Consider the following 20,298-nt stretch of genomic DNA (forward strand, 5'->3'; position numbering starts at 1 on the left):
TTCTACAAAAATATATTCTAGACCCACCCCCAAAGAAAACGCTAAAAGCATTTCAGGAGACAGTACCAAAATATTTCCTTGGATCAGAAAATACAGCCCTCCGTAAAAGGAACCCAGCATTCAAAACGGGTATGAATTTTCATATACACATATATTAAAACATTTGACTACAATATTTTAAAATTACATTCCTAAATTACATCATTCATTATTGGCATAACAGAAATGCTTTACATTAAAAAAACAAAATAAAAACCTAGCCCCTCAGAAAGCTGTACACCCTAGAAACTTCAGCATATGAACTACACAGTAGTGTCCAAGTACCTATAAGAACTTTTGTCTAGTCACTGTTCTCATTGGTGTGGACGGGGAAAGGCAACACTACTTGCTCTGGAATACTCAGTAGGGTTTAAAATGTGGATGTGGCTTATTAACACCTAGTGCTAATGTTGCCTTGTCGTCCTACCCTAATTACACAGCTAATGGTGTCTTTATCCAGCTATTATACACCATCTATGGAAATTCTGAGGTTCTCAATCTGACAGAAAAGAAAAATCATGCATTTTAAAATGGTTAAAAACAAGATTGGCAGTCTTTCAAACGCCACTGCAGTGAACTGTGCAGACGCAGATGCAGACGGTGTGAATGGCGGTTGGTCAGCATGTAATGGGTTTAGTGGAGATACAGTGTTTGGTCGTAGCAGGCACAGATGGTGGTCCCTCGCTCTCCTTTCTCTGGGAGTAGAAGCTCTTGAGTGGGAGGTTATCTCTCCAGGGCAAGGCTTTCTCATGGTTCAGTAGTGGTTCTAACAGTAGTGTTCAGATCGGAAGCAAGTCTGGAATGAAGAGCGCATCCAGAATCGTTCAGGCACTGGGAATTAAAGGCTCAATCTGTGGACACAGCAGCAAGCAGAGAGGCAAAATGAACATATAACAACTTGTTACATTTTGGATGACAATTTCAATTAAGTATTAGAAATAATTATGACATGGCATGTGTCAGTTACAAATGTAGTGCACAAAGTAATATATTCACTTAAACAAATAGAAAATGATTTTCTCATACATATGCACAACATTGTAGAATACCATTAACAACACTGTAAATCTCAACAATAACATTTTAAAGAGAATTTTTCTTGGCTATTTACACATTTAACATCAAATTCTCTTTTCAGTATCATTCCATTTACATTCACACTAATGTAACCCAGCTGATACAAATAAACAAGAGTCCAAAATAATTTTCCAAGAGGAGTTACATTTAACTATTATTATTATTGCTGTCTCTAATATAAATTCTAGTGATATTTTGATAAACATTCTCATCTACTCAGTCATTATAAATATTTTAGACAATTTTCCATTCATCACACTGTAGGCTATGTAACCCAGATCTTATATAAAATTATTATTATATTATTATCACATGCAAAGTATTATTGTTATTTTATTGTCAAAAATATATATTTTTAAAGATGGGAGAATAGAACATTTCTTTGAGACGGATACAATAATAAATAATAAAGACAGAAATAATAAAACATTTTCTTTGCATGTGATAATGAACTGTTCCAACCAAAGAAATGTAAAATATGTCGGAAGCCAAAGGAAGATCTGCATTTTAAACATTGCTAAAACGACCTTCCTTGAAACTTGATGATCACCATTCTCTCAAATACTTGCTGGTTACCATATTATTATTCAAATGCAGAATACCAATTTATGCTAATCAGGAACAGAAAATAATTACCTCCATTGCTTAGCACATTGCTTGCTTTTGGCTTTGTCTTGAGATTGTTCTCTAGGAACGTCCTTTAAACAAACAATTGGCAGATTATTCAAACTGTACGGGTTTTAATGCATATTAATATACATTCAATTAAACCTTCTTACGTTTGATCTCCTTCTAGAGACTTCTGGATCTCCTGAAGCACTCCTGTGTTAAAGCAAGATGTGAATCAAACAAATACACAAATACTTTCCTGCAAATTCTATTCAGACACTATAAAACTAGTCCAGCAAACACTGTCCTCAGTGGAAAATCTAGTTCTTCTGTTCATAAACAACAAATCAAGACTTTTCCACAGGTATTAATACAACAATATTATTGTGCAGGCAAATGGGAGTGTTACAGAACATGCACACATGACTGCACTGATTATTGAAAACATACAGCATGTTTAGATTATTGTTTCAAGGCATTTGCATGTCATCTGCATGTCACACATCCACAGCAAGCAGAGATATAAACAATCTGACACTGCTCTTTACTTCTAAACTACTCTGTAATATGCTGTCTAACTGCTGATCCTCGTGTACTCACTCTCATCGTTGAGCAAAGCATGCTCCATTACTTGTCTAGCAGAATTCTCTGGAACACACAAGCACATTGATCAGTCAGGCCAAAGCTTGCAAACACACTGAGGAGGAGTTATGAATACAATTCATAATTGATGCAACTGGCAAGCCACAACATTATTTATAAACCGTAATGTATTCATAAATATCTCAAATTCAGATTTTATTTTTAATATTTTTTTAGTTTCCTTAAGTGATTTGTTAATTTTTTCGTAGTTTTTTACAAAACAAAAAAATTAATATTGATATAATATAAGGAAACACTGCCTTGCACCTAATCAACTTCTAACTTTAGAATACTTGATCGTGATTGGTCAGTTTGTCTAATCATGTGCAAAACTCAAAATTATGAGTTCACTTAAAGGCTGAATTATAATTAGTGCTGTCAAACAATTCATCATATCCAAAATAAGTTTCTTTTTAGAGTATATTTTTGTAAATATTAAAACACACATGCATATTTAAAAGAAAAAAAAAAAAAAATATATATATATATATATAAATAAATTTAAATATTTTATATATAATGATATTATATTTTTCTTATATACACGTGTGTGTGCGCGCATTTATATATACAGAATACATTTACATAGATAATTTCTAACAAACACATACATTTTTTTTATTTTGGATGTAATTAATCATGATTAATTGTTTGACGGGACGAATTATAATGTATGACACCAGTATGTTTTTGGGGCTGATAATATATACAACTTTTGTTTTTAACAAAATTCCAAGTATTAATGTGGCCTTGTGTCATCAATTACGGATTGTGTCCGTAAGTACAGACTAAAGTCTTTTGCATGAGTGACTTCAACAAAGCACTAAAGAACATGCATTTTTTAGTATTGGATGCTTAGTTTGCACAATTCACACAGATTTGGAAAAAGCACACTGAATCTCACCATATCCTTCACTCTCCCTTTTTACATTTCTAGAAAGACAGAACAAAGAAACAAACAAACATCAATATAGAAACACTTTTGTCAATCCTTAATAACAGGAAAGGAATAAAGGAATTCTGAACTATAACACAACTACACACACACCTGTGTTCAGTAGGTACTCCATCTGGCTGGTCCCTGTGGATGGGACTCGATGGGTTCTTGGGCCTCATCTGGAGAGGAGCCTCAACCAGACAGCGCGGCTCCACCACCCAGCGGGTGGAGAGAGAAAACCGCTCAAACTCAGAAGGGGACATCAGATAAAATCCTGAAAGATGACCAGACAAAGAGTTTCAGAGGAGATTCATGCTTAAATGCACTTTGTAAAAGTGAGCGTTTCCTACCTTGGCCATATTTGGTGAACACACAGGATGCTATTCCACTGACGTCTTCTCTTCGTATGCAAGGATAGTGGACCATCATTTTGATGGAAGGCAAAGAGATGACGTGTAGCTCACCCTGATTGGTCAGCACCACCAGGCTGCTCTCTAACTGTTCATCGGTCCGAGAGCCAAACCAAGCCACACCCACACGGCGAACACGAGAGCCGTCGACCGCTGTCAGCTTCAGCTTTGATTTACTGCTCACTTTAGGCAGCGTAAACAGCTGTGTACACACAAATACAATAAGACAATCTATGTCGGCAATGGAGGAAGAATAAGTAGTGTGGTTTAAATTCTCACCTTAAATTGCTCCTCTGACACAACCAATAGGTGATGAGAACCGTGCATTTCAGGACTGCGCGCCAAATCATGGGCCACCTCCAAAGGCTCGGGGAGAGGGGCACCCTTGCCATCCAAGACCACCAAACCCACGACTGGAGCACGATGCATCAACTGAATCTCTTTAGCTGGTAACAGAGAAGCACTTTTTTTATAGAAGATCTGTTTATGTAAACATTCAACTTTTTATATAATGGGTTTTGTGCACAGTACTGTTCAAAACTTAGGGGTCAATACAATTTATGCTCACCAAGGCAAAATGTATTTGACCAAAAACACAGGAAAACAGTAATATTGAGAAATATGAAAAATAGCCGTTTCTCTATTTCAGTATATTTTAAAATATAATTTATTCCTGTGATGGCAAAGCTGAATTTACTGTATTTAGTGTCAAATAATCCATCAGAAACTTTCTAATATGATAATTGTGCTGATTAATATTTTGTGGAAAACTGATACTTTGATAAATAGAGAGATCAAAAGGAACATGACTTATTTAAAATAAAAAGAAAAAGGTATTAATAATAAAAAGCATTTAAAGTATTTATTTCTTTAAAAAATATTTTAACAATAGTAAATATTTGTGGGTATAAAAAAAAAAAACAATATGCAAGAATTCACACTTTACTGTGGTATAATTACTAACAGAGAGTCGGAATGTGGTCTATTGCTTTTACAAACCCAAGCAACAATGTTATTCACAAAGAAACCAATGTTCAATAGATACATTTATTAAGTGATTTATTAGAATCTTTGTCTTTGTCCATCTGCTTTGGAGCAGAAATGCTTTTATTAAATGTTTATATATATTATAATTTTCCATTTACCTGCATGAGCCACCACTGGATCCTCCGCCCTTCGTTCCAATGATGGGACACGGAGGACATACGCAAAAACAGCTCCACCATTGGTTCCTGCCCACAGCGAGGGCGTACAGTGAGAACCTGAGAACGAGAGAAAGATCATGAAGGTCTTCTGCTAGTCACACACTTGCCATCTGAGAGGACACAGCGGCAATAATGGGAAACATAACCATATATTTAAGAATTAGAAACATTGCGGCACTCACTATCACTAATGAATGTATCTGCAAAGTAGAGTGTTCTGACGAGGCCCGTGAAGGAGTCGTCAGAGGAACGGGCTTCAATCTTTCTCTGTACAGGTGCCAGCTCCATCTCCTGCAGAGCTTCGGCCTCCAGCCTGGCGTTGATCTCTTGCAGCTGCAGAAAAATTGCTGATATTCACCACCCTTTCAACAACTCTGAATTATGCAATGCTAACCGCAGCTGAAATAACGGCATGCATGAAGTCTATTAATTTGTCGGGTGAAAGACTGCAGCATTAGAGAAAAAGAGAGCTGATATGTACCTTAGCTGCGTTGTTAGTGTGGTGTTTTCGCATGGAAACCCGGCTGCGGCGAATCCTGCGGAAGGACTGCCGCAAGGACTTCTTGATGGACTTGACGCGTGAGAGCGGCCCCTCCATGGCCACCTGGTCACTGGGGTTTAGGGTGCACCTGCAAATGGACAGCAAACAACTATTAGCATGCTCAAAGTCTGCAGGAAGAAAAACACAACTAATAGAATTTGTGTTTGAAATAATCTTAACAGAGTCTTGATCCAAACAATTTAAAGGAAAAGTTTGGGCTCAGAAATAAAAGGCTTAAAATTATTTTAATATTACATTTTCTTTTAAATTGATTGATATCAAGTCAAAAGGTTGCAATTTTCAAGACCCTTTTTTTAATAATTTTTTATTTTTTTATTCATACTTTTATTAAGAATGCATTAAAATGATCAAAAGTGTCATTAAAGACAATAATGTAACAAAAGACTTCAATTTCAAATAAATGTTATTTGAACTTTGTTCATCAAACCTGGTACAAAAATGTATCACAGCATTAATAAAAATATTAATCCATTTTCACTGATAATAATAATAATAAGAAGAAGAAATATTATAAATACATATTAAAAGAAAAAACTTATTTTAAATTTGTGATATAAAAAAAAACTATTTTGATCAAATGTAGCATCGGTGGGCATAAGAGACTTCTTTAAAAAAAATTAAAAATAAAAATAACCTTAAACCAAACCTTACTGAACCCAAACATTTGAATAGTTTTATTTTTGGTCAATAAAAAACATTTTATAGTTTTTACTACTTTTCTATTATTTTAAATGTGTAAAACATTACATTTGACCTGCATCACATAAGAAATATAAATAAAACAATATGGTTTAATTTTTAACATGTTTAATATAAATTATTTAAATGAAAAGCCAGTCTATCATATGATAATTGAATCAGACTGCTGTTTTTCCATATTTAACTTTTTTAATTCCCCTTTTATCATGATAAAAGTACACAATGGTGACTAACACTGTAGCTATAATAAAGACTTCTCTTTTTCAAGGGAACTTTTCTTTAATTAGACTATTGTGATGAACATCATGAACACTCATCATCAGTCTGAACCAAATAAAACAACATAAGTTTGAAGTTATCTTACAGGTTATTCCCTAATGTTCATTTGTGGTAAGTCTGCTTTTTTCAATAGTTACAAAGCAGTCTTTTGAACTAATAAAACTGGAACGCTATTTAAAATGTTGTTCTTCTCACTTGACCAAGATGTTGTTCCTCTGGTGGTAGTCATAGAAACCAAAGCCATGGCTGGTCCCGAAGGCCACCAGTTTCCATTCTGAATGGAGAGCGATTGCAGTGACCACAGCGGGCGGCTGGCACTGCACTAGAGCGAAGGGCTGGAAGCCTGGAGGGAACAGCACCGGCTCCTCCCGCACGTCTAGACGTGCCTGGCCCTTCCAGCGGAAGCCCTCCTGACCCTGCAGCAGGTCCACCACTGTAGCCTCGACCGTCTGCTCGGCAGCCTCATCATTCAGCTCCAAAACCAGAATCTGAGAGGGAGGAAGACAAAGAGAGAAATTACTGTGACAGTCACTGTTCATACATGTCCTTACAGCAACATTCACATTTCAGTAGTTCGGACAAAGGACAAGATCCTGAAGAGTGGCTTTTCACCAAGCTCATTTCCATACGGAAGACATAATGTGAAGTGGACTGTTAATAATCAGTTAAGTGCTTCAGTCAAGTTCTCTCTCGTGATTAATTATCAACAGCCAGTAAAAATTCTGAGAACTGGGTGAACTGGAAAAGAGATCAGATCTTCAGCACAAGGAAGTGAGAATAGATTCATAGACGTACAGCTTCATAAGCGTCAATCAAGGTTTCATTTATTTTTTCTTAGCAAGGATTCGTTAAATTGATTAAAATGGACTAAAATTACATTTGTAATGTTAAGAATGATTTTGATTTTAAATAAATGCGAATCTTCTAAAACGTTATTCTGTTTTCAACATTGATTAAATGCTTCTTGAGCACCAATTAGGCATATTATAATGATTTTTGATGATCATTTTACACTGAAGACTGGAGTTATGATGCTGAAAATTCTGCTTTGATGTAACAGGAATAAAGTACATGTTAAGCTATATTTAAAGTGTAAGAATTTCACATTATTACTGTTTTTACAGAGTATAAATGCAGCCTTGTTGCAGATGTAGTAGATTATGTAACCACTGAACAAAAGGTAACATTTTAATATTGTTTTCTTTAATGATGTATGTCTTCCCTTAAACTCCCCCATTAAAACGCACTTGTCCTGCAGTTCCAGCCACTGTGAGATATCCGCTGTATTTACACAGGTGGATCTTCTGAATGCCAAGCCGAGGGTCGTCGCTATACGGGTCAAAGCAGCCCACCTGATATTTATAAAAACAATAAATACACAGAATCAAATGCCTGATGAAATCAGTAACTGTGCCAAGTAGAAGTGTGAGTGATAATACTTCTAGAAGTAAGTGTCAGTCAAACCAGACCTTGCGGAACGGGGGCCACTCTCCCTCACTGCCCTGGTTCATGTTGTCATTTGGGTCGGCGTCTGTGAGGAAGACTCCCGCTGTGCTGAGCTTGTACATGGGGTAAAGACAGACCCCTGAGGCATCCCAGAAACGCACAGTGCCATCTTCATGCCTTTCAAAAGAAAGGAGGATACAAAATATTTTAAGTGAAAGGTAAGTTACATTTTAATCATCAATTCCTCATTCCTTACATGCAAATCCATTACAGCGTCTTAACACAACATTTTTCCTTGTTATTTCACACAATTTTCATGAAAAGGGAAAAACCCAGCTGTATTGAGCAAACATATTTTAAACAGTACCAACAGGTTGTTTCAAAGCTATGAATAACTAGCTTTAAAGAAAAAAAAGGAGAATTACTGGACTAATACTCAGCTTTTAAAAATTAAAATAATCCAATAGGCAAAATAAGAACAAATATCTGAACTTCCCAGTTTTTATTATCTGATACAAATGATGATATATATATATATATACATATATATATACACACATATATATATATATATATATATATATATATATATATATATAAAGTTTCCACAAAAATATTAGACCGAACAGCGGTTTTCATCACTGATAATAATTAGAAGAACTTTATCCAGAGCAGAAAATCAGCCTATTAGAATGATTACTCAAAGGATTATGTGAAGACTGGAGTAAAGGCACACCAAGATCGATAGCATTAGCTTACACAGGTCTACTTACCCTGTCAAGAGCAAGTCTCTCTGGGGAGGGTCTGGGGCAAGATTCTGGCCTCCATTTATAGGCCAAGGCTACAAAAAGACAGATTTACAAGAATCAAGAATTGAATGGCTCAATAAAAGTGAAAAGTGATCAAGGTCAGTGATTAGAGACATCTATGGTGCTGCCACACAGAATCAACACTTGAAACAGTTGTTGAAGTCTTCTGAAGCCAACTGTAGTTAACATTTAACCCAGCAACTGGGGGTTGGAGTGAGCACTCTCTTTCTGGTAATGTGATCTGAGCTAAATATTTCTGTATTTGTGTGTGCATATGGTTTCTAACCTTCTTGGAGTAGAGTGTATTCTGCTGGGCTCCCGCAGCTTGCACTCTCTCCCACAGTTTGAGCGGGATGGAGGAGACGTGGTGCGAGCAGGTGATGGCTGAACAGTGTAATGGCACGAGGTAGGGCGTCTGGATGACGGGCCACCCCTCAGTCTGCAGATCCACCACAATCAGCTCCTCCTCCACCAAAACCACAAGAGCGCTCGGCTCACCTGTGACACAGACACACAGTTAGACCATTTAGAGGAAGTGAACCTATAGTAGCGCAGATAAAATGTGATTTAGAAACATGTAAATGAACCAAAACCGTGTGTTTGGGAGCATCTCTCTCTACCTCTGTTGTTCTCTCCCTCGCGAATGACGAAGAAGTCGATAATGCGTGAGGTGAAGTCCAGCGCCTCGTGGGTTTTGCTATGGATGACTGAGATGCAGTGTCTGTCCCCGTAACTGGCCCTCGGCATCCCTCCGCTGAAGATGAGGAAAGGGGGACTGGGACGGGGAAAGGACAAAAGACATTACTTTGGAGAAGGAATAGTTTACTAAATGACAAATTCTCCTTGGCTCTTCCAAAACTTTCCAAATCAGCGGTTTCAAATATTTTAAAGAAAAAGAGAACAATAAAGCAACATTATGATAAAATAGGATAGAGATTATCAGTAAAAGAAAAAGCATTACTGCTGAGCGGAACATATGAACGTCTATGGAAGGTTTAAATATTAACCACATGGACTGTGTGAGTCATGGTGAAGCACTCTGGGTTATTGACACCACAAGCAAACACACCCGTCTCAACATCAGCGAGTGAACACTCACAGTATTGTCTAATAAGGAATATACTCACCCTTGTTTTGATGGCAGCTGTATAACTTTGGATATGGCCTTGCAGGGGAAGGAACCTGTGTGAAGATATTGTTCATTAAAAGGAATTAAGGAAAGACAGCTCACTATGAATATATTTTACAAGTGGATAACAGAGGCTTTGTTCCAAAACCTTGTGAGATTACGATCAAGCAAACATTTTAGGCATAATATTAGGCCCAGAATGGTAGGCAACAACGTTACTCCACTTTTTAACAGTTAGGATGCTAACTATGTAGGCAGGAGACTTCAAGGCTTTTCATTAGACCAGAGCTTGAATTTCCCTACTTCCCTATTCGTCAACACTAGTCGTCATATTTGTAAATGGCAACGGACAGAGATATGGCAACCATTGTAGGTCATATTACAGATCCAATATGGTGGAAATACACTACCATTCAGAAGTTTGAGATCAGTAAAAATGTTATCCTTTTAGAAAAAAAAGTAAATACTTTTATGTATACAACTTTCAAAAACATTAAGAAATTATATATATATATACATATACACACACACACACCGTATTTTTCGGACTATAAGTCGCACCTGAGTATAAGTCGCATCAGTCCAAAAATACTGTTACTGTTGTAACAAAACACAAGTGACAAGCGAGGTCTCACCATACGGCGTCTCCTGTTTCTCAGGCTCCATCTGCGGATCCTCACCGGTCACCGTCCACTGGCAGTAGCTCCCATCACTATGGGAACTGAGTATGTTCCTACCGTCCTCCATCCACCAAACACTCTCTAGTTGCTGCAGAGGACACAAAAAGAAACCATTACAAGCCTCCTCTTAGAAGTGATAAAGATTACAATTGTACTGTTACTTCCTCTACAGCAGGGTTCCAGACTCATTCTTCACACTGGTTGCTGTTTTGCGAATTTCTCAGTTGGTCACATGAGCACGCATTTTTTTTTTTTTTTGCTACAACATTGGATAAATCAATGCATGCTTATGAACTTTTAACATAGTTTATAGTTTTATGGAAAAGAAAGTGGTTACCATTCAACCCATTCTTTTTCATCAGTAGAATTATTTGTGAATTTTGTGAATTATGCCAAGCATTCAAATAAAGCATTTCATAATCCTGTACTGCAATCATATCTGTTCAAATGCACATTATTATTCTTGGGTTAAACAAATCAGTTTTGTTTGGTTGGAACAGCAGCTATGCTAATTATGTCTCTATTGACATCCCGTGGTAACTAGGATTTACACAAGCTCCAGCCTGGATCTAGAACAACTGAAAAGAGATGATGCCAACCGCTCAGAGGACCTCCGATGATGCCAACCCTGATACAACATACAGAACTACCAAATTTTGCTATAAGTTGGATTGTAACATAACAATTGCTGTTAATAGTGTTCACCATCTGTTTGATTACGTCTTTAATAGATTTTTCCATATATTTCTGCTATGTGTACATTAACTGACACAGTCAACATTGATAAGCTACGACTAAATATATTGTAGAAACAATTTTCTGTAAAGCTTTTTTGCAACAATTTGTATCCTGAAAAGCTCTATACGAATAAACTTGGATTGAACTGAACTGAATAAAGAAGCTATAACACTGCAAGTACACTGTACCTGTGAGCCTAGAAAGTGTTGGATGGGACGCTGCCGGTCCAGATCCCACAGTACCATCAGGCCTCGGCTGTAGCCAATCAGCACCTGCCGTGGGTTGAGTGGGTTCTCATGCAGAGTCTCCACACACTCCAGATTCCTGCGGCCAACATAATCCTCTGGAATTCTGGAAAAAGTAGCGGTGAACAGTTCAGCGATCACAAAGCGTGACTGCAACAGTCGTCTCTGACATGTGAAACTCTTGCATTATACCATTCCACTTAAACTATTTAAAGACTGTACATTCTATGTGTAAAAAAATTAGGAGATTATAGAGCTGAGGTTAAGTCTATTAAATATGTTCATTTTCAGTTTGTCGTCTTTAAATAGTGTTCATATGCAAAATGACCGAACCTTGTATTTTGCTAGATTTTGTAACAGGTGTTATGGGCATGAATTTATAATTCAGGTCATCATGATGTCTGACCTGTTCTGTACATCCTCCACGCTGATGTTGTTCTCCTCCAGCTCTCTGAAGCCGGGCACTTCCACAACAAACACGTGTCCTGCCTCCGTGCCCAGCAGCAGCAGCTCACCCGATGAGTGTGCCAGGACCGCCGTGACCCGCGTCACACTGGGAGGGGCACTGTCAATGTTTCACATCAGACTCGGGTCAAAATGATGCTAGTGATTTCTTTTTTACTACTACCCCAGTTACATTTATATTAGACACTGGATTTAAACTTTAAGCTGGCTTATTTTTAGTTTATCTACATTGATTGTTTTTACTTTTTTGATATAATGCATTATTAAAAGTTTTTACCCATGCCTTTATAAGGCATATAAAGTATTTTTATAATGTTTTTTTTCTATGTATTTTTATCAACAATCATTATAAATTACAATACCTTTACAATACCAATAAACACTAAAACATGAATATTTTTATTATAACATCTTATAATTGGTTTAATGTTTTATAAATCTTTTATTCTCTTACAATATTTAATTATAATTATTTTTAGGCATAAATACAAGACTACATAATGTAAAATAATTATGATTACAAATTTCATACAAATGTGGCACCACCAAAACATATCTGATGCTTAATATGCTGCCATGTGAAGTGATTAGACCAATGAGATTTCTTTGTGGGCTGGGCTACCAAAATCAAATACTGCATCTGAATTTGCATACTTCCATACTATATAGGGGGGCAAAAAACAGTATGTATGAATTTACAGTATAGGATTTATGAAAGGCAGTGAAGCCATGCAATTGATGCTGGTATGACAATGGTAACATGATGAATGTAGTACACCTGGAATACAATCATACTAGAAGTACATACTACGAGCATATGGGACTTCAGATGCAGATTAGGAGATCAAAATACCCTGTCACTTGTTGCTGGATAATAACAGAAGTATGAGAAATAATAACCATTCATGGGAGAATAGAATATGACATCATAGGCTGCAAAAAAGCTACTTTGAATCATGGAAGTCAGCTGACTGCATGTGTACATCTATGTATGGATTCAGTGACAAGAGAGTATCAGTCAAGTCTGGGTCAGTGTGATTCAGTGCTCACGTCTCATTCGCTGGGTGTGAGTTCATGAGCATCCCAGCAGGTTAAAAACATCTTCAAGCATGATAATATTAGACTGAGGTGTGTGTTCCTGACTCACCCTGGTGGACCAGAGAGAGTGAAACGTCCGATCTCAAGCAACTCGGACATGCTGTTATGTGCCCGAAGCGTCCACATGTGCAGACTGTTGTCATCCAGTAATGTTACCAACTCCACCTACAATTAATAAATAAATAAACAAATAAAAATTAACACTTCATCTATTCTTGTAATTAAAAAGAAAATATAAACGTATTTAATTCACAGTGGATTATCCAAAAACTGACATTACTTTTATATATATATATATATATATATATATATATATATATATATATATATATAATTTTTTGTTGAAACGATGTATACAGCTAATGATATAAAATAAACTCCACTGTATAATATTTTTCTGATACAACCCCCCCCCCCCCCCATTTTAATCTCTGCATATTAAAAAGTTGCTTTGTGTTATACATTTTTGTAATAAACAACCTCACCCAAAACCACTGATGATTCACTGAATCCCGAAGCCCAAAGATTAAAAAAAAAAAAAAAAAATCCAGATGAAATCAAAAGATGTCAGAATTGAAGTATAAAGCCATACCTGGTTTGGCAGGAAGTGCACCTGTGTAACCGCTGCATTCTCGTCGTGAAGTCCCATGAACTCCACACCTGGAGCTCCATACCTGGAAACTGGTTAAGGAAACACATGGCAACCATTTACACGCCACCCTGCTTTTTTAAATAAAATATATTGAATTGTAAATAACTATTAAATACCAGACACACAATGTTATCCACATACCAGTTACTCATTTCTATTTCCTTTTCTGTAAATGACTAACAGAGAAAATTACGCAATAGTATGGGAAAAAAATTTATCAGCGCTACGCACTAATATAAACCGTTCCGCCTTTCAAAGTACCTGCATGATGGGTGTGTACCACTGAGCCACTAGAACAACCACGAGATGAGCTACAGGAAATCTCAGTACATTATCATCATTTCACATTGTAGTCACTCTGCCCTCAGGATTCAGAGACAGGGGAATGGAATGTGATACTCAAGAGTTACGTTATACACGAATCAAATAACCCATAAATGTGGAAATGTCTTCTGGTTGTTGAAGGATACAGTTTGATTGCTCCTAATCTGGTACCGATGGCCAGGAGCTGCAGGCTGGGGCTGAAACCCAGAGCACTGGGTTGATGGGGGAAGCCATGCTCAACAGTCTAAAGCAGAGAGGGGAGAAATGAGAGTGAGAAATGCTACATCATATACAATGGCTCTGCTATACGCGGGTTACATGTGCAGTTCACATTTTAAAAATATCATAGTCATGCCGTTTCAAAGTCTGTTCCAAAATGGAACATGTACAATTATGCTGCTTTTAAAGATGCCTCATTTTGGGCAAATTATAAGGCAGCATGATTGCATGCACCCTTCACAGGGAAGGCAAAAACATTCTAAACTGTAGGGCTGCATGATTAACCAAAAATTCACACCAAAATTGCATTAAGGTTTAGTGCAATTATCAAATCAGAAAGGCTGGGATTTAATTATTAAAATAAATACATGCACTGCACGTTCAGAGTGAACCCTGAAACTGTGTTCTTTTATATGAAAAAGCAACTCATGATCCAGTGTTTTCAGTTTCTCTGATCATCTCCGTTTAGTAAATGCTGATCCACACAAACTCTGCTCTGAGTTTTACATAAGTCAATCATTTACATAAAAGTTTTAGAGCATTTATCAAGTAGAATTTTTCAAGTTTGTTGGAACATAAATGTAAACTTAAATATACATTTAAATACAATTTTAGAAATAAAAATCAATTAAACTGAAAAATATAAATAAATAAATATATAAAAAATAAATAACAGTAGTGCTGCAAACACACTAGCAACCAGCAACATTTGTGTTTGGTATAAATGACACAGACACAAAGTGCATTCTAATTTCAAACTTACATCGCAGTCTGTTCATCATTAAAATAAAGTAACCAAACATTTAAAAGGTTACACTGGTCAGTTTAAATAGACCGTAGCATACCGGTCCACTCTGCTGTTATGCTAAGGACGTTTTTGCTCATGTGAAGAGGATGATCTTTTCAGTCTAGTTTACATTAAAAAAAATATTATAGTTTAACATTCAGATACATTGCGAAAATGGAAACATTTGGATATGTGCAGAACGAGACGTGAGCAATAACCTCCAAATACATCTAGTCAAACCCGCGATCGCTCGTCCTCGTATGGATCGGATAATTTTTCGGATCAGCAAAAAAAAAAAAAAAAAAGGCCAAGACAAATAAACATACGTTTCTTTTTTTCTATTAACATTTAATTATTAAATTAAAATATATGAAATCAACTTAAAGTGCACATGGCATAATATCTTCTTTTTAACATAATAGCCCGACTTCTCATCTTCCAGTCTGCTGTGATGAAGTGAGCATTTATCGTCACATAGCTCTCCGTCCCCCTGGTCGTCCACCCTTCTGTCGTGAGCGCAACAGAGGATGCACGGGATAGTTAATCCACAACTTTTTTTCTTCTCCTGTTCATAAAGATCTGGCACAATCTTTTCACTCTAACCTCTTTCCTTCATCATTATATCTGACAGGGAAGCCAAAATGCGCGGGCCGTTCAAGCTCCTCCGTTCCTCCGCTCGCCATGACCACTGAGTGTGGACTGAACATGCGCAACTTTTTTTTTTTTTCATAAAATCAATCCACGGGTCACGTGTGTGCCGAACCGAAGATATTGATCCGAACGGAACACAGATCAATGATGATCCGTTGCACCACTACTATAGTGTCATTTGAAAACATTGCAGTTGCGTTTTAAAATACAACAACGAGCACCACAAAATCATTTAAAGAGGCGCTTTCAGCGGTCTCCTTGACGGGAAACAGTCAACAAAGTAAAATGATCTCGAACGTATGGCGCGCTCTCTTCATTTTATCAAATGATCATAATCACATCTATTCATTTTACAGTCATGCTACTAGCATTTTATTCAGACTAAAACCTCTTTAATTCGGGTGAGAAAGCTTTTTTCCCAGTGGCTTTTGCACATAATGATAATACCACTGCAGACGCATTTTGCAGCATTAAGGTTATTAATTGATCCTTAATTTAAACGACGATCGATCATGGAAATTATCGAATATTGACATCCCTAAATACAAATGAGTTGGATGGAAAACTGGTTATTGTCTGCCTCAAACCATGCTTCCGAACAAATGTGATTCACCGTTCTGGGAAGCTCCAGGACAGCTGTCTCTCTGAGCGCGGTGCTGTCTGTGAGCGGGGCGGACTAACGCCAGAGACTGTTTACTTTGGTAACGTCACGCTTCAGTGTTTGTTAGAGCTGCCAACTTCTCCACCCCATTTACAGAGTGAAATTGAATCTTCCAAAATTTTGGGATTGGGGTGCTTCACTTGCAGCGGCAGCAGCAGCACTTTCCACCGACGTGCCTGACTTTAAATCGGCACTACTAAACACGGATATCGGCCGATGCCGATATATATATATATATATATATATAAAAAAAAGAAATATATCGGCCCGATATATCGGTCGACCTCTAGTCCAGAGCGACTTATATATGTTTTTTACCTCGTCATGACATATTTTTGGACTGATGCGACTTATACTTAGGTGCGACTTATAGTCAAAAACAGTCAGCAAGAGAGCTCCTTTAAAAATAGCACAAAACCAGTATTGTGTATGTGTAACAGCCAAACAAAAATCCAACAGAAGATGTGGAACTGATCACCTTGTTGAACTGATAGAGATCCTGTATGTGCTTGTCCCTTTGAGACTCATGCCCATGACGCCTGAACCTCTTCATCGTCCCTGGACGTGCAGGGACCTCGCGCTGCCCTCTCGCACGGTTTCTCCTCAGCCACCTGACAAGAGACGAGGGGTACAGGGTTAATAATCACTGGCTTTTCAGACAAAAATAAAACCATTAAATGTAAATACATTACACCAATGAATAGCGATGACAACAAAAAGGAATAATCAAGACTTAAAGTCACAGTTCATCCGTAGTTTACTGCTCTTAACAGCCATGGTCAACATTCATATTCATTGTATGGAAAAGAGCATTATCCACCTTCTTTTGTGTTTCATGCAACCAATTCAGTCAGGTCAGGAATCACATGAGGGTGACCATTTTATTTTTGGGAACTATGCCTTTAAAAATGCACAAGTTGAAGCAATGTAAAGGACGCACAACTCAAACTGACTTTGCAAAGGGTTACTATTCCACACAACAACTCTCTGCTCTCTCTGCCCAGCCCCCACAGGGAGATCAAGGATCTCTGCAGTCCTGACTGAAGCAGCTTTTGTTCAGAGATGAACGCTATTACAGTCCCTCTCGTCATCTGAGCAAACAGCACCTGATGAAAACACCTGTTGCTCAGGGGAAGTGAATCAGAAAGAGCCTCTTTCAAATGGACAGAGAAAGGAGGGGTGCTACTGGCTTCTCATTAAAGAGACCACTCAGAGTATAACAATACAGAATAACCTGTGAATGGACGGCAGTTTCTCTCACCCGAAGCTTGAAACAGATTGCATTTGTTGTGGGTGGAAACAAAGTTGCCATTAGCTATTTTGCTCCTTAAACAATTTTACTATGGCAACCAATGCAAGCATAATAATTATTATAATTCATGTTTGTTAGAAACTAACCCTAACCTGAAACTGAAATATTAAACTTCAGCACATAACTTCAAAACCAAAACATAGTTTTAGCTACAGACATTAATTATACCTCAAATCATGTAGCTTGTTGATAAAGAGTGTTGCGAGACAATAAATTGGGTAAAAAAATAAAAAATTCCAAGCCAAAAGACTTTTTAGGTTAGATTAGGTTCAATTATTGCCTAATATAAAGTTTAATGGCACAATACACTACCATTCAAAACTCTGGGGTCTGTATTTTATTTTATAAAAAAAAAAAAAGAGCATACTTTGAAAAAATAAATAAATAATAATAATACATTTTTATTCAAGTGATACTGAAAGATATTCATAATGTTTTTATTTTTACATAAATGCCTTTTCTATTGAAAGAAACCTAAAAATCTATCATGGTTTCCACAAATTTATTAAATCATTTTTAAAAGTGATACATTTTCCATGAACACCAAACCACCGGAAATTTCAGCTTTGCCGTCAGAAGAATGAATTACATTAACAGATATTTGACAATAGTACGGTTTTGGCAGTACTTTTGATCAAATATATGCAGACTTCATGAGCAGAAACTATTAAAAAAAATTATAATAAAAATTCTAACCCCAATTTACTGAACTATAGTCTGCTTGTACAATACCCATAAAAACTACACAATTATGGTTACCATGGTACATGTTAAGAGGAAGTAGTCCTAACGTTCTATACGCAAATGTTTGTATACATAAAACACACGCATAGATACAGCATCAGCAGCTAAGAAAAATTCTGCAAGGAAAGTGTGAGGCTACAAGGATGCAGCCAAGGAAAACAAGAAGAAAACAAACATTGAGTCAGAGTCTTCAATATTGATTATTGACAATAAGAACTGCATTCAGAGTGACATATCCAGGTAACATTAACGTCACATCACACAAGAACTCCACTGAGAGCGTGTCTAGACAAGAATGCCCTCATAATTTAATCACATTTTCTCCAGGCTGATCACATCAGCATATCAACAGCAAAAGGGAACTTTTCCCCAGCCCCAGTCTTTTAAAAGCATAACCTTCCCAGTGACTCAGTTGCCCCACTCGGCTCAGACACATATTTCAACGATTATCGCCATTATTAGCCAAAAACATTTAGTCATCAAGCATGTGGCTATAAACACTTCTAGGGAAGGAAAATAGCTCTTATTTCCTTATTTTTAAGACCAGAAATCCAAGAATTACAGGACCCCGAAGAAACCAGCCAACAAACTAAACAAAAAAGAGAGAGTCTCTGTAAAGCTTAGCTTAAGGGACAATGGTAAAGTGGGAGGTCTTCTACTTAAGAGTGAGCTTGGCTTTATAAGGGAAAACTCACAGCAGGAGAGCTGGAATGGAGTGAAGACGCGATTCATTCACAACGACAGTAGCCAGAAAGTCCAAAACAATCTCTGAACACCATTTTGATCACTGGGATCCTTTCATGAAGCAGTTTCAGATAATTTTGCTCTCAGAGATCAGTATTATACCTCCATCCAACAAATCCCAAGTTAATTAGAGGTAGAAAAAAACAAACCGTAGTTTGTTTTGAATCCTGCTGGGAGGAATTATGGTGGAGGTGCATGTGAGGACATTGATGTGGGAGTAGCGGCTCTAGCTCGTCTAAATTAGAGGTAGGAGGCCTGTGTGAAGAACTGATAGACTTTATGAGGAGAAATGGCATGTGGAACTAACAATCCACCAAAGAAATCCTCTGCGTAATCAGCTCAACCATACAGACAGATGACAGATTGATGGCAGTGGAATATAAAATGCCATGGTACATTAACAGAGGAAGTATTGATTAAACTGCAGCTCTAAAACATGAAAACATCAGTTTGAAGCATAGAAAGAATCACCTACTGTAACTATGGCAGAATTACATAATACTAGATTTTTTTATGTAACGATTTTTAGATTCAACATTTTTTGAAACTGCACATTTCCAAATGCTGTCCTTTGAGTTACAGCCTACATGGCAGGTTTCAATGTGAAAATACAAATTAAAACAAATAATTGTTCATTTCAGTTTGGTCTAAGCCACAAGGTTAATGTTAATGTTATGTATTAGTATTTTATTTATTGTCTCAACTAGGGATGTTAATTTTCTATCATTTCCATGATCGATCGTCGTTTAAATTAACGATCAATTAATAGATTAATCGATAAACTTAATGCTGCAAATAAGTTTGAATAAAATTCTAGTACCAGGATTATAAAATTAATAGATGTGAAAAACACTTGGAATAAGATATGATCCGCAAAAGTGTTTACTTGTATTTGTGCACTCAGATTTGTAAAATCTTGTAAAATAAAGCAAACAAACAGAGTTTGTCGACATCCTTTCCTTTTTGTGAACTTGGTTTATGAAGCGCCGTGACACACTTCTGTTTTAAATCCGTTATCTTAAGTCAGATATTTAGCCTTTTTTTTTTTTTATGAAAACGGTTATTTATTTTTAGGCCCATTACTTACATATGCTATGCAATTTCTTTTAAGCATCCCATTTTTCATAAATTCCTT

The 20,298-nt window shown here is 36.8% G+C and overlaps 1 protein-coding gene across 2 annotated transcripts in view; it reads right to left on the minus strand.

The window, feature by feature from the left end:
• Nucleotides 1–175: 175 nt before the first annotated feature.
• llgl2 (LLGL scribble cell polarity complex component 2) overlaps nt 176–20,298 on the minus strand; it is a 25,323-nt gene continuing 5,200 nt past the window's right edge. The window contains exons 2-26 of one of the 2 annotated variants that reach the window (XM_059532605.1): nt 16,842–16,974; nt 14,192–14,289; nt 13,662–13,743; nt 13,119–13,234; nt 11,913–12,071; nt 11,450–11,612; nt 10,479–10,611; nt 9,842–9,896; nt 9,335–9,489; nt 9,001–9,212; nt 8,679–8,746; nt 7,929–8,082; nt 7,707–7,811; nt 6,655–6,947; nt 5,401–5,548; nt 5,102–5,252; nt 4,860–4,976; nt 3,994–4,160; nt 3,655–3,916; nt 3,416–3,578; nt 3,272–3,300; nt 2,326–2,373; nt 1,896–1,938; nt 1,753–1,814; nt 176–890 (exon numbers count right to left, since the gene is read on the minus strand). In XM_059532605.1, coding sequence (XP_059388588.1) covers nt 886–890; nt 1,753–1,814; nt 1,896–1,938; nt 2,326–2,373; nt 3,272–3,300; nt 3,416–3,578; nt 3,655–3,916; nt 3,994–4,160; nt 4,860–4,976; nt 5,102–5,252; nt 5,401–5,548; nt 6,655–6,947; nt 7,707–7,811; nt 7,929–8,082; nt 8,679–8,746; nt 9,001–9,212; nt 9,335–9,489; nt 9,842–9,896; nt 10,479–10,611; nt 11,450–11,612; nt 11,913–12,071; nt 13,119–13,234; nt 13,662–13,743; nt 14,192–14,289; nt 16,842–16,916 — 3,063 coding nt within the window. In that variant the 5' untranslated portion in view covers nt 16,917–16,974 and the 3' untranslated portion in view covers nt 176–885. The remainder of the gene's footprint in view (nt 891–1,752; nt 1,815–1,895; nt 1,939–2,325; nt 2,374–3,271; nt 3,301–3,415; nt 3,579–3,654; nt 3,917–3,993; nt 4,161–4,859; nt 4,977–5,101; nt 5,253–5,400; nt 5,549–6,654; nt 6,948–7,706; nt 7,812–7,928; nt 8,083–8,678; nt 8,747–9,000; nt 9,213–9,334; nt 9,490–9,841; nt 9,897–10,478; nt 10,612–11,449; nt 11,613–11,912; nt 12,072–13,118; nt 13,235–13,661; nt 13,744–14,191; nt 14,290–16,841; nt 16,975–20,298) is intronic. The other variant, XM_059532606.1, reaches the window with a different exon arrangement.

The sequence above is a fragment of the Carassius carassius genome, chromosome 40 (genome assembly GCF_963082965.1).
Source record: "Carassius carassius chromosome 40, fCarCar2.1, whole genome shotgun sequence".
Taxonomy (NCBI): domain Eukaryota; kingdom Metazoa; phylum Chordata; class Actinopteri; order Cypriniformes; family Cyprinidae; genus Carassius; species Carassius carassius.